The 14,911-nt window shown below is 49.6% G+C and overlaps 1 protein-coding gene across 1 annotated transcript in view; it reads left to right on the top strand.

The window, feature by feature from the left end:
- The window catches only part of LOC144943804 (contactin-2-like), a 72,673-nt gene that overhangs the window by 6,854 nt on the left and 50,908 nt on the right, over positions 1-14,911 (top strand). Inside the window, exon 3 of the mRNA XM_078871649.1 lies at positions 2,885-3,053. Coding sequence (XP_078727775.1) covers positions 2,885-3,053 — 169 coding nt within the window. The remainder of the gene's footprint in view (positions 1-2,884; positions 3,054-14,911) is intronic.

The following is a 14,911-nucleotide window of genomic DNA, read 5'->3' as shown; positions in this document are numbered from 1 at the left end:
ATGAAGACCTCCCTATACCGTGTGGGTCGTCAACTTGAACCATACTTCACCGCGCAGGTCATTGCTGGTTGGGGGAAAGCAGGAAGCATAAAAGTGGGAGCATATAAGCACAGGGTTGCCTCGCTTCGTTCCATGCGGTTTGAATTCACTCAGATGTGGCGATGCTATCGAACGTGGGATGACATTGTGTGTGTGTGTACTGAATGCGCTACTCGGCAAGCAGCTGCACTGTCCTCTCCTGACAATGGAGTCTCGCAGGAGCCTATAACGCCTTTCACTTAAGGTGGTCAACCCCTCCGAGCAACCATCCAGGCTCAATGCCTGCTTAACATCCGAGACCTGACCAAGAAGTGATAGCGTGCAAGTACGGGGCGATTTGGTCACGTCACCACACAAATAGCTCGGCAGCAACCTACTTGCTGCACTGCCTCCTGCAGGCACACTCAACCTCTCTGCCTCTGTTTTGTACTCATCAGTCACGCGCTTCCAAGTCCACCATGTCCATGAACCCGACTCAAACAATGGCGCTCTCCCCCAGAGGTCATCCGGCCCCGGGGCTCGAACCGAGGCTCTCAAAGGAATACGGCTCAAGCAGTGAGGTCGTTGCGAATTGAGCCCCCCCCCCCCATTGCCACTCCCCCCCCCCCTAATCCCTCCCCCCTCCAGCGGTGTGTGTTTAATGAGTTGCCCAAGAGAGGTCCTATCGGCGGCGGCATCGACGTTCTAAGGATTTTTCTCGCCGCTCAGCGTAAATCGAGACGCCAACTGCGTTTCCACGAGCCGAGTCCGAGCTTCGCTGACGACGCAGCTCAGCCTCGGCGTGCCCCCCCCCCTGCCTCCTACCCCCCCCCTGCCGCCACCCCCCCCGCCTCCAACCCCCCCCCCCCCACCGCAAGAAATAAAACAAAGGGTATCAAGAACATCATCGGTCATGGTCTATCCACTGCCCGATGACTCGTGCGCTCATGCGCACGCGATGTGGGTTGATCGTGGATGAAGATGGTGGTGACTGTGCACCGATTGATCGATACAAAATCTTTTTTTTTTACACATACAGTACATTTATAAAGTTGTCACGTGAACGAACGCGCCAGTGTATATTACTGCTTCAGCATTTGGAGAGCGATCCACAAACGTGAATAATGGATTGCAAAAAAAACAATGGTCGTTCTACGTAAGTCTCCTCAAGTTATTTATTTTATTTATAAACCTGATATTTAAATATTCAGGCCAATACCACGATTTGGCGAATATTCCTTTCCACCACCCTGCGTTCCACCCGTACCCTCGCGACGTTTACCCTGATCCCGTAACCCTCTCGGTGTAGATTCTTCTAACACCCCACTCGGCAAAGAGGCAACAGCAGTAGCAGCCCTGCGGCCTCCCCCCCACCCTCCCCGCGTCCCTGAAGAAATATTTTCAACATTTATGAGCGTCGCCTAATTAACGTTGGGCGGGATGACGATTTATTTTTTCTTTCGCAGCAGCGAAATCCATAACGCATTAACGCCACAGCGGCCCGCTCTCCCCCGAGCATGAGGGGTGCCCGTTTTTTTATGAAACACCATCGCCATCGCCTTCACGTGTCCGGGCTGCCTTTCCGCGAGCCACCGGCGCGCTCACGGCCGTCGAGACGCCGGGCCGAGCACTGCGAAATTGCAGGCCGGTTGCTGCTGTCTTGGGGCTGAGCTCCAGAAAATGAGAAAAGAAAAACATTTCATACTAAAAAAAACACCCAAAAACAAAAATCTATGCCGTGAGAAAATTGACAAATTAAGCTGCTCTGTCCGTGTACGGTAACAATGAAGAGAACGAGTCATAGGTGGAGTGGTGCGGGTGGGGGCGGGGCGAGTGGGATGTCACTCACCCCTCAACCCCCCACCCCCACCCCATCCACCCCACCGTAAACGATGCAGATTTGGAAGAGAGCGGAATAGAATTTAGCCTCCCCACAACATCGAGGAGGTGGATGCCGCTTGGATTAATTTGCACGGGAAAGAGTTTTGCACGTATCTATTACCGCATTCTCGAGATTATAAGACGCCCTGGAAAATTAGACGAACACCCCCCAAACCTGTGTCGCCGGTGCCAGGAAAGTTATACGCAATCTGGTCACGGACGAGCACACACACACGCACACGTACCACCTGCCAGATAAAAAGTCGCACCCCAAACTTGCACGGTCCACACGGCGTGTGTGTGCGGGAGGGAGTGCGTCATGTAATCTGGAGAATACGGTGTACTTTTCGCAGTTAAAAGAAACGTTATGGTGCATTACAAATGCATTGTGCTGTAGATTGCATGCGTTGTAAACGGCGTCGCTAGAAGCGTGGAAGACGCTGCAGCCGAAAGGGGTGGGGGGGGGTTAAAGGGGTTAAACAATGCACTCTGTGACCCGGGGCAGTGATTCAAACTTGCGTCCTTCGAAAACTGTTAAACTCGACAGTTTCGTTACCGACCCCCTGCTTCAACGGTGATGCCATCAACGCGTCCAAAAGCGATCGCTTTTTTTCGTCGTTTTCCCCCGTTGTTCGCGAGGCAAACGTCCCTACCGGTGATCTCGAATCAGAATAAAAACATTTTAACGAGGAGAAATCCGATGAGCTACAAGGCTCTTTTTCACAGATTGTCGGTAGCTTCGCAGGTGTCCAGCAGTGGCCACAGATGTCCAGTCGTGATCATAGGCGGCCACCGCACCTGCCGTGCGAAGTCCAGATGAAATTCGAAGCAGACCGCGTCGACCTTCGTCGGTATAACCCAGGGCAGTTCCTGGGCGCTTCCAGAAGGTTCACCGTGGCTGGCGGGACTTCGATCCCGAAGTACGGACCGGGATAAAATAAAATATAACAACGACTTATGTGCCGTCTGTCGCTTCCGACGGCAGGTCACGGAGCCTCCGCGCAGTCGGCGACGAGACGCGAAGATCGAGGGAGGAGTTGGTTCACCGAACCTCGGAGCTCGGAGGACGATCCACGCGGAGATGGATTCTTCTCGGCCGATGATTTCGCTGCTACTGCTGCTGCTGCTGATCGTTGTCGCCATCTGTTCGAGCGGTGAGTTCCCGTCGCGATCGCTCAGAGAATGCCTGGCTCTCGTAATGCCCCGTGATTGATGAAATTAGGGCCCTTCCTTCTCCCCAAATTGCACGCTGTCAGTCCCACACGGCTGAGTCGGCAGGCGTCAGCCTCTCGGCTTCATAGAGATTATTCTTTTTTTTAGCTTTTAAAAATGTGCAATATTTGTCCTGCGAAAATGTGTTTTTCTTATTTTTGGAAAATTCCAAGCGATGTTATTCACGTTGCAGAGTGCTCGAGTTATGCTGCCTAACATTGTTCATATGAAGCCCATTGCTAATGTTGCAATTCACTTTCAGTTTATTTTGAAATACCCTGTGAGTCAAGAAGCTCTTAAATCGGGTTTCATGAACAACAAAAACAACATCACCGCTTCCCCGACAAACGCAACAAGTCAGGGTTAAATGAATCAATAATGAACAATAACAGATAAGCGAAATATAATTGATAGCAGATCATAATCCCAATATCAAAATGATCTTTTTTTTATCGCAATATCAAAATGATTTTTTTTTATTAAGTAGCACGCTGGAGGTCAAAAATATATACAGTATATTGATTTAAATCTGACATGTTAATTATAATGCCAATGCGGTCTAAAACACGATGGCATTACAGAGGAATTAAAAAAACACACGGCATCTGCTTTAAAAAACGTAGTGTAAGCAACGCGCAGAAAGTGGTCGCTTAGAGGCAATCAATATTTTGTAACTCGTCTAACTCCATGAGCTGCCAGTTGAGGGCCTCCCCATGCTGTGCAGCTCGTGAGGGTTGGTTGACCATACTTCACCAAACCGGTCAGTGCCGTTTGCAGGTCGGGGGGGGGGAGTACAGAGCGACGATTGAAACAAATGTTGTATTATATCTAATTAAAATCATTCGTATGATCAATTATTTGAGAATGCAACATCATGTACAGTAGTTATTCATTGAGCTTTCACGATCTGTTCCAGGATGGTCCAGCACTGGGATGAGAATGATATTTGTTGCTTGGCAGACGAGCCCAATGATTTCTCTTCCCAGACCTAGAAAAAAAATTACCAAATAAATTGGCAAAACTAATTTCACACCGCGCGGAGTTTTGTTGTGCAGCTATTGTCGATGGGACAGCTGACACCTTGATTCAAATTGAGGCTCTCACCGGTGGTGGCGCAGCGCCCTGACCACTGAGTCACCCAGCCACCTCACCTCACACGAATTAACTTTTCTTGAAGAGTTACAAAGCGGGGATTCATTTCTTCCCTCATATTTGCTGGAAACGCTGCTTAGGTGTAAGGCACTACTGCTGGAATACAAGGCACGCCTTCCTATCAAGTTTCAAATTTTCAAGTTCATTTATTAGGTATAGCCCTGTGAGCCAGTCGGCTCTTGAATCGGGTGCAACCGCAACAAACAAAAAACTAAAACATGAACAAGAAAACATCTTAAAGTGAATATGTGACTGAGTGCAAACAGAAAATCCAAGAAAAGACAGCAAAATATTGCAGAAAAAACACCGTACACCAACTATCGTTAATAACCCTGCAACCTATATTGCTAGAGCCACACAAACAGGTTGAGGACAACGTGAGGTGAGAGGGATGTGGCGTACAAACAGCGTTCCGGACCGGTCCAGCTGAAACTGGGCTGTGGTCGTCTTTGTGAAAGAGCCAGTTTTACACGTTGGCTTTCGCGACCAATCTCATCCATAAGAGTTTTTTTGTTGGGTTCGATCGCGTAAATATAAAAAAATGTGTCGTTAAAACGTCGTGCTCAGATTGTAAATGTTGTGGCTTGGCTCTCCAACACACCGGTTAGTGCTGTACTAGTGACGAATTGGCCACGTTCTGTTTACGTGACAACCCTTACTAGCTGGCTGTGTCGGGTTTTAACGACACATTTATATATTTGCGCGATCTAACCCCAAAAACAAAACCTCTATTATGGATGAAATAGCTATTTAGCTCAATGAGCCTTATCAGCCGATATAAAGTCTTAGCCCGAGTTTGAGACGATTGCACGTGGCTAGAAGTCTGCGACGCGTGGCGTGCGCGCACACGGACAACGACAGAGCAGCGCGGCTGCCGACGAATCGAATCTCCTGCGAGGGTCGACGGTCTCCACCACCTATTCCCCCCACAAAATGAAAAACAACTGCCGCAGAAAACCAGAAACTAAAAAAAAAAATCCGTAAAATTTAACCAAATAAATTGAGCGGCGATTAAATTAAGCGCCACCGCTCGGTTTCCCAGGGGGCACCGGATCTCTGGGACAGACGCGTTCCTGAGCGCGACCTTCCAGCCCGAGGCCATCAATCACGACCCCCCCACCCCCCCCCCCATCAAATCCTCATCAGCGCACGTCCTGGGTAATACATCCCGAGCGAGCAATCAGTCGCACGCGCCCACGTGATCGCGTGGGCGGCAACCACCCGGCTCGCGTGGGCCACACGTGGCACCCCTCGAGTGGGAAAGAGGCTGGCACTGGGGCGCTGGAGCCAGCGAGAAGTTGCATTTGAATAATTGGTTCATTAGTCCACGGCGGATAGTTATACATACGGCGCTGTATTTAAATTGTCGTTGCCAGCGGTTAGTGGACTTGGCTTGATGGCTCGGCAGGAGAGCGAGTGGTTCACAACCAAACAGGTTGCGAGTTCAAATCCTGTGTGGGGGAGTTGTCTCGGGTCATCATCCCTCGGAAGTTGCTCAAAACGAGCACCACTTCGTGGGGGAGTTAACAATCATTGTGCTGCGTAGAGAGACGCGCCCTCGGCATGGAAATGAGGAATTTCCACCACTGGCTCCGCAAAGGATTTAAACACGAGATGAGCACCAGTGTCTCAATGCTCATACGAGTGTGAAATCTCGTAGACTTTTAAATTACGTTCGTAAAAAGTGCACAATTCGCTTAAATTGAAGCTGAACCACCGTATATTGCGTCGCAAGTCGCAGTTGTCCGCTCTCTTTAAGAAATCCGCGGCCGCTGCCAAAGCCGGTCGCTCTCCGTCACGACTTCCGTGACGCGGCGTCTGACTTGAATCAGCATAATGAGGTCACGGGAAGGTCGCTGGCATCCGAGATCGGGGGGTTTTTTTTTTATCTTAAATAGACACGTGGCCACAAACTGCATAAATCAAATACGTGGCCCGAACGCTGCTTTTATTGCGCATGAATAATTGAACGGACCGGTAAGAGACCAATGTAAACTATATATAAACTCTCTCTCGCGCGAAATAAATGAGAGGCACGTCACATCGTATCGATCCTTCGAATAGCTCGGAGGTGCATGGCAATAGGCGCACGAACACGCTCAAGATGTTTTGCGCGGAGAAAAAACAACCAACCACGTGGTGACTGCGCGTGTTCGTGTGGCGAGCGGTGGTGCAGCGGTTAGCGCCGCGCTGCGCTACGAACCCGGCCATCCGAGTTCGATTCCCGCTCACGGCGAACACCAGTGACGAATATCTGAACCGGTCCTGGGCATCTCCTAGGTCGACTCGGCCTCAAATGACTAACTGATCCCATGTGTAAGCATCGCCACTTGGCGCTGGCCACCCACTCCCTCGTGCACCGTGCCGGCCTTCATAGGTGCTCGCTAACAGCACTTGCCGCCAACAGTCTATTAAGGCTATACGGGGGATCTTTGTCTTTGCGACGCACCGAGTGTACTGGCCGCTGCCATGGTAATGTGGAAGGAAACCTACGACTCAAACACGCAGCGCTGTAGGTCCCGGACCGTCGGCCCTCGTCGGACTCACCGACGAGACGATCATCCTCTGCTGCGGGGGACTGCCAACAAAAAGAATGCAGAGGGCCCACCGCAGCCTCAAAGCTGCCAACGGAGATGGCAAACAGCAACGCCGCTGTGCTTTTTGGATAACCACCTCCGGTTCCGCACACAAATATATTGAACAGCGGCTCAGTGGGGAAGCATCACATTTGTATTTATTATCTCAAACGATTGACGCTGCCTCTGATGATGCATTTCAGAAATACGTTTTCGAAAGCCAGGCAGGCAATCAAGAACCTCACTCTGTCTATCCTCGGAGGTAGAAATTGGGGCACGCCGCCCCCCCCCCCAACCTCCAGGCCACCCCCTGACCCCCCACCCCCCACCGCCACCCCCGCAAACGATTAATTACGATACGAAGTCAGTGAACCCGCAATGAAATTATTCTGCCACGCGTACACAGAGAGTAGGCATGACAGCTGTGATTTTGTTTTAATTGACAGCTAAGTATGTGTTCTGCCCCCTCCCGCCCCAGTTCAGTAAAAAAAATAATTCGCGGTCCTAATTTCATTCCGAGGGCTGCTGCTGTGGCAGGGCAATGGATTGCCTAATTATTATTGCCTTGTACGAGGGCGGCCGCGGCGATTTATTCCAATCGGGTCGCTGTCTAACAAGAGAGAGCGGTGCTCCTCCGCTGAGCGCCATCTGTCCCGAATTAGCGGCCGTCGCTTCCTGCAACTTTTTATTTTATTTTTTAACAAAAACAACACTTACGATGAATGCGCACGGCTCTGCATCTTAACCCGGGTGGGGGGGGGGGTTCTGTGACACCGCGGCCGCCGTTTAAATTGTGGCCGTGCCCTTTCTCGGCAGAAGCAACATGTTGCTGCTGACGAAGAGGCGCGTGCCTCGTGCGTTGCCAGGTAGCGCTGGGGTCAAGGCGGTGGCGGCGGCTGTCACCGCGTTTGTTTTTTGGTCCAGGTTGTGGTGGACTCTACCGTGGGTCGCATTTGGCAAAATAAAATGCGATTTGAGTGAGACTCTAAATTCAACTTATTTACTGTGACGGTTCCACCTGAAGACGGAAGCTTGTGTTTCCTCCGAAACGTAGTGATTTAATTTAATTTATTTTCCTTTACCGAAAAAAACAAAGAGTATGGACCCTTGCAGTCACGAAAACTTCTAATCTAGAATTATTCCGGGCCTCTGTGAAGTGTCACGTGTTGTCTTTGTGATTTTTCCGAGTGATCGGAAGAGTCGTTTGCGGGGCGTGCGGCGTACAACTGCGTGCTGCTCGTGTGGATAAAGGGTCCTTCTTGGCGTCATCTGGTCGAACACCGTATGAGACTAGGCTCTAAGGAAAACTGTCTCTCGTGTGGACCAATCAGTTTTAAGGACAATGCATACATTTTCAGTGTTGTCTTTTTTTGCATTTTGACTGCAAATATTGTGGTTAATGTAAACATGATTCCTTGCAAAAGGTTTCAGTTTAGTCGCCATAAAAAAGAGGAAAACCCCTATTATTATATTTTGGTACTGGCAAAGGAGGCCTCATGATGAAGACCTCAAGTGGTTGTGCATCGTCATCACTGGGAGGCCATTCACACTTTGCCATTTATTAATTGAAAATGTTTTTACTGTGGTGCGAGCGCGTTGCCACAAATAGAAGATAATTACGGTCAGAAGGAATCTAATTTAACACATTTTGGTCACACGTTCAAAAATGCTAAAAACAATGGCATTAGCGTGGCGTGTAAAGCGGTATTAAGGGGCTCCATGTTATTCCAGGGCAGTATAGCTGTACAGTCCAGTTCGGGTTTTCCAGGCTTACACGATTCATTGCAATAAAGTCAGTTAATTGACGATTAATTTAAGAATTGAATGATTTATTTGAATGTGACAATAGTTTGAAAATCTACGTGGCTTCCCGTCACAATTGGTCTGAGAATTGTATCATCCCGTTCACAATGGCAATGTCATGCATTTAACGATGAAGCCACCTTACACGCATCAGCTGCGGCTGCAAGGAAACCGGGGATGAAATGTGCCGCCATTTCGCTGGAACCACAATAACCACCGGCCCACTGGCTGGAAAGTCCACTTCAGTCTTTCCAGAGGACCCAGGCAGGAATGTTCACCGCAGTTTAGGGATCCGTGTGGCTTCCTGGGAGAATTAGTCCAATCATGGTAACCAAACACCGGCGTGTCGTCACCATCGTCACCATCGTTCGTTGTGACTGCTCCACAAACGGAACTTAATTAACGATGAAACCACCTGCAATGCGCCGCCTACGATTGTGAAAACCCGGGATGGAATTTGTCAGACTGGTACAATAACCCGGCGCCGGCGTTATCGTGAGGCACGGTTGAGCAATTTCAAGTCTTATCTTTGCAGGGCTTCTGTTGATGGGAGAAATTGCGTGACTTGTCAGCGGAATTGACTGAAACGTCAATGAGCTGCTCACAGCCGCGACTCACAAAGGGAGGCCGATCGTTACGACGGTCAAATAGTGGAGGTACTGATCATGATGACGACGGCGGTGGTGATGACTCTGGTGGTGATGACGGTGGTGATGGCGGCGGTTGTGGTGGTGGTGGTGGCGGTCACTCCCCACCAGTTGCGTCTAAGGTTTTCTGCGATCAATCAAATGAAGCGACCCTCGGACCGAAGCTTTGTACCAATCCCCCGAGTGACCTTAAGATCGAGTGACCGAACCAGGGGTCAATGATGATTACAATTACAGAAGCATTAGCTGGACTTACAATTACACGGAGTGTAATGCATTACGAACAACACAGCGACAGCTGTAGTTGATCTCAGGTCTGATGCAAGCAGACGTTCCATCACAGAAATTCTGGTCGTGCCACTGGGCAGAACTTTATGCAAACATCCTTGTCGCTGTGTGGTGTAGAACGTCATGATAATGTCATTAGAGAATTGTGGGACATCTTCTTTTGTATGGCTGATGTGGTCAAGCCAGATAACCGCGTCAGGAGCAGCGGGGTGTTGTGGGTAATAACATTCACTTACATTTGCCCTTGGGCACAAAACAAATTTGGATTCATATTTTTGTGTCTATCAGCTCATTGGCCTAAAGGAATTATTTCAGCCAACAACGCCCCATCGAAATGTTGGAGTGCTCTTGCCAATAACATCTGAAACTGAAGTCGTAAATGTTTTGAGCCTCACTCTTGCTGATGAACCCCAAGAGGTGAAAACCAATCCCAAGTGGTTTGCTTAAATGCTCTTGGATGGCACACATCTGGACATATAAACAGACGATAATAAAATATATCAATGCGTAGATGATCATCATCGTAAAAAACAATCAGCATTTACTGCCCAATATCAAGCCACTCTCAGATGCCTTTCAAGACGGGCATAGTGGTTTGGTTGACCATACTTCACGACAACCAAAATCATTGGCCGTGGATCAGGAATGGGACTCGAGTCGGACCGCGTTCACTGCTTTCGAAGGGCGCCGAGAAACGCCTAAACCCCTTCCTCCATTCGTCAACATGCGGGGCCTTAAACGTTGAGAAGCCCTCGCTTGCCCTGTGGGGTCCCTGTTCAATCTAGGCAGCAAAACGTTCAGGAGCTATTATTTCCCTTCTACGTGACTTTACCGAAAGAACCAAGAATTTATATGGTCCATTGTTTGGGTTGCATGTCCACAGTTGCACTCCTGTGGCCTCTCCTTAATTTTACATTCATGAAGATGTGCACATCGACCTGTTGATGTTCCGATACGATTGATGGCTACACCACCGGTGACTTCGCCGTTGCCACGCTATTAACATTTCACTTGTCCCAGAAGTCGTGCGTGGCTGAGCGCGTAGGTAGCTGCTGGAGGCTAGCGGCGCATTCTTCTCAGCACTAAAGCGCAAATTGCCGGGATAAGATGCTGGTACAGCTGCGAGGGTGGAGGCTGATAAGCATGGGTGGTGGAGGCGTAAGTGCCGGGCCCTTCTCCGTGGAGGCGGTTTTAAACGCTGCCGGTTTCCGTGGCGATGCTGCTTTGAACGAGCGGCGAACTCGTCAAGTGGCGGTGTTTTTATTCATTTTAAATCGGTGCGGATAAAGACATCGCGGGCCGGTACTTTTCAAGGTGGGCTCAACGTTCGGGCCGCTGCTTCATTTCACGTCGACGGCACACCACGTCCAGTATGCCTCCTCTCGCTGCTGTGGCTGTGTCTGTTCGTCATTTTCCTACTCCAGACTACCAGCAAACCAGAAGATATTCCATGAGAAATTAAGCACCGCTCAGGCCCGAGCATCAATCCTCAGCTCTCATGAGAGCTCAGTCATGAAATCTGTGACGTGGTCGATTATTCCGTTAAGGTCCTGGAATCAGACAGCGGGGTAAGACATTGCATTTGACTTCGTTAACGACGGAGCAATTCATTCTGGAGGCAAGAGCTCTCGCCTGACCCATCGCGCAGCAGGTGTTGGATGTCCGCGCTCATTGCCGGACAAAGGCGCGATCTCTGGTGCAGAGTCCGCTGTGCGATCGAACGCAATCCACCCCGAGCCTTGTCGTCGGAAGGTGCTGCATTTGCTTGTGTGTTGTTGTGTTGTTGTTGTGTTGTTGTTGTTGTGTTGTGTGACAGAACGAGCGGTGTGGAGCGGTAGCACACTCCGCGACACACCCGGCAATTGCCGTTCGACTCGTGCTCATGACCAACGATAGCGGCAATTATTTTCACTGGTCTCGGGCGTCCCCTAGGTTGACTCAGCCTCAAATGAGTAACCTGGTGCGCTGACCGGGCGTGGTGTAGGCCACCCCCACCTCCTCGCGTGCCGTGAGACCTCCATAGGTGCTCGCTTACAGGCACTTGCCCCAACAGTCTGTTAAAGGCTATACGGGGGATCTCTGTCTTTGGGATGATCGAAGCAATAAAGGGAATCATTGTTATTCGTTTATCCTCGGGTTACGGTTACGGAGTCTCGAGACTCTTTTTCATGAGGGTCCTGCATTGGCGTGCTTGGCCAGTTTCTTTTAGTTGTTATTTTTGTTTATATTGTAGCTGCTACTTTATTAACTTACCCATTCGCTTGTCAACAACGGAGACACGTGGTGTATCTCGTGGGCTCTTTCCTGGATTGATAAATATACAGACATGTCTATCTGTACGTCTGTATAGCCGTCTGTCTGCCTGTCTGTCTGTCTCGTCGACCTGTCTGAATGTCTGCCTGGCTGTCTGTTTGTATGTCTGTCTTTCTGCATGTCTGTCAGTCTGTCTGCCTAGCTATATGCATGTCTCTCTATCTGCATAGATGTCTGTCTATACGTCTCGCCGCCTGGGCATCTGTCTGCCTAGCTGTCTGTCAGTACGAGATGTCTGTCTGCCTGCCCATCCATGTGATAATATGATGGGAAGGAATGGCACAAAATCAGTTCTCTTGTTTATTCCTTGAGATCCGCGTTTCCAGGATTTAATTGCAGCCTGGGCTCAAGTGAGTCAATTACGGCGTCGCGGATGATTTACTAAAATTAATGGAGTGAGTTTTTTTTTCAGATTTATTTTGGGAAATGTGTCTACACGTGTATGTGTGTGTGGTGCCTGTGCGTACGCTTGTGTGTAGGCATCGGGTGTGTACGTGTGCGTGCTCGAGTTTGTTTCCAGCTCACAGCCAGCATCAGTCACACATATCTGAACCGGTCCTGGGCTTCCCCTATGTCGACTCAGCCTTGAATGACGGCCAAGTGCAGTGTGTAGCACATCAGCACTGGCGAGACAAAGGCGGCGGGGGGCCTGGTGGTGGCCAGCCACCGCCTTCTTTGTATGCCGTGTCTATCTTAATAAGTGCTCGCAAACAGCACTTACCACAGGAATCTGTTAAGGCTATAGGGGTGATCTTTGTCGTTGTGTGTACGTGGGTGCATGTTTGTGTACATACTGTGTACAATGCCAAGGAGGAGTGGTGGTACATTGGTTGGCGCCGGGCAACGCGGCGACAATGCTAGGTCGCGGTTATCAGTGGCGACTTTCTGAACCGGTCCTGGTCCTCCCCTAGGTCCACTCAGCCTTAAACGAATACCTACTGCCCTAACACATCAGCACTGGGGAGACAAAGCCCGGCCGGGCATGGTGTTGACCACCCACCCCATTCGTGTGTCGTCCCGGCCACCATAAGGTCCCTTAATAGCACTTGCCCCCACAGCCTGCGGGGGGTGGAGGGGGGACCTTTGTCTTTGCGTACGCGCGTGTCAGATGCCATCCCTCGGGTGATTAACTCATCCCCAGCGCAATCAGGAGCGCCACTTAGGGACGGCTGACACTTGGACTCTCACCTATAACCCTTCTGATCCTCGGCCACATTTCATTTCCTAGGGCGTCTCCCCTCCCAGCAAAAGCACCCCCGCCAGCTGTGACCACCGATGGAATATTTTACCAAAACAAATAACGTTTCCCATTATTGGAAATTTAGCACACACACAGGAGCCATGGCCCTTCGGCCTGACTTACAAACGCCCAAACGGCACGAAATGAAAATTGCGTGTGTGACATTATAGGCGCTCGCCGATAACAACTGCTCAGCCCTTTCACCGCTCACGTCGATTCACGTCTCCACATCCCAAATGTTTATTCTACTTGTTAAACAGTTACGTGATTACGCATTGCTTATTGCGTAACGATGCATGAGTCATTTCCAGCTCTTTTTGCGAGTTGTATTGATTCAGGCTTTTTTTTTTTTTGCTGGGCACATCTTCTGAATGTTGCGATCTCAGAAGTTGAGCAGAGAGTTGAGCCTGGTTAGTAATCGCATGGGTGACCACCACAGCCAGAGCTTGCCAGGTGTTATAGGCGTGGGACTACAAATGTGGCCAGTAGATGGCAGTGTTGAGTGTCACCCAGTCGGATGTATGCGTGGGTGGGTTTTCTCCAGGTCCTCTGGTTTGTCCCCGCAAAGCAAATACTCACCCCTTCAAAGATCAGCTCAAGGCCCTCACCCATTCAGGCTCTCACTCATTTGAGCTGTCACCGATTCAGCTTCTCACCAGGCTGAGGATTCTCACCCGTTCACTCTCTCACCCATTCACAGTCTCACCTGTCCAAGCTGCCGTTCTCCATTGAACATGGCATCCGATCCGCGATATCTGTGCGCGTTATGAATCGTGTTTATTATTATTATTGTTGTTGTAGTTCTTAACGGCATTAGCCAAACATCCTAACGTAGCAGCACCCTCCTGAAGATAGAGTATTGAGTGGCTTTCCTGGGTAATTAATTGTCAGTTTATTGTATTTGCACGCACAGTAAATGTCAATGTTTTTCGCCTTACGCCGGCCTTTGAGTTTAGAATCCACCACGAACCTCAAATATCGCTTGGCAATTTTGCCGATGCAGATGAGAAAATGCGTGTTGTATTTAAATACACGTTCGTATCAGTTAACGTTCAAGCAGAGTGGGACTGGTCGCTCTGTATTAAACAAGCGGAACTTTAACAATAACTACCACCCCGACCACACAGCGCTAAGAACTTACATCGTTCTGCTAGGCCCGCAATGGACTCAATCAGCTATAATAATAATAATCACATGGCTCACAAACGTATGACTGGACGCGTAATTAACACATACACATATTTTGCTTGCCATATGCTATAGCAGGCATCTTCAGTACGTGCTAATCTACAGCCTCACCTCCGAAGTTTCGCGCGCATGCCTCTAGAGCAGAGGTCGGCAAACCAAAACAAGAAGCGGAGACATTTTTTTCGAATTAGCAAAAAAAAAAACTCAATATGTCAAGAGCCGCAATGCACGGTGTGGTGAATACGAGACGGTGGAACTAAATCAACAACGTGACGAACACTGGCGGAGCCAGTGGGGGGGGGGGGGGGTGGCACGTTCCCCCCCAATGATCCGATCGAAATCCCTCATTTCGATCGGATCATTGAGGTTTATTAGTAATACATCAGCATTTTGCGACCCCCACTGCCACTGTGTAGTATATTATTATGTGCCAGACACCCTATGAGATGATAGGACAATAGTCTGAGTCCATAATTGGCAATAAGTAACAGGAAAGCTGTTATAAGTGACTCACATAATTGTGCGCAGTTGCGTATGCAGTACACGACTTCCCTGAAGGCATTCACCTTCAGCGAGCGCGATGCCGATCACAC

This window comes from Lampetra fluviatilis, chromosome 32 (genome assembly GCF_964198595.1).
Source record: "Lampetra fluviatilis chromosome 32, kcLamFluv1.1, whole genome shotgun sequence".
NCBI lineage: Eukaryota > Metazoa > Chordata > Hyperoartia > Petromyzontiformes > Petromyzontidae > Lampetra > Lampetra fluviatilis.
This window is presented reverse-complemented; position numbering and strand designations above follow the sequence as displayed.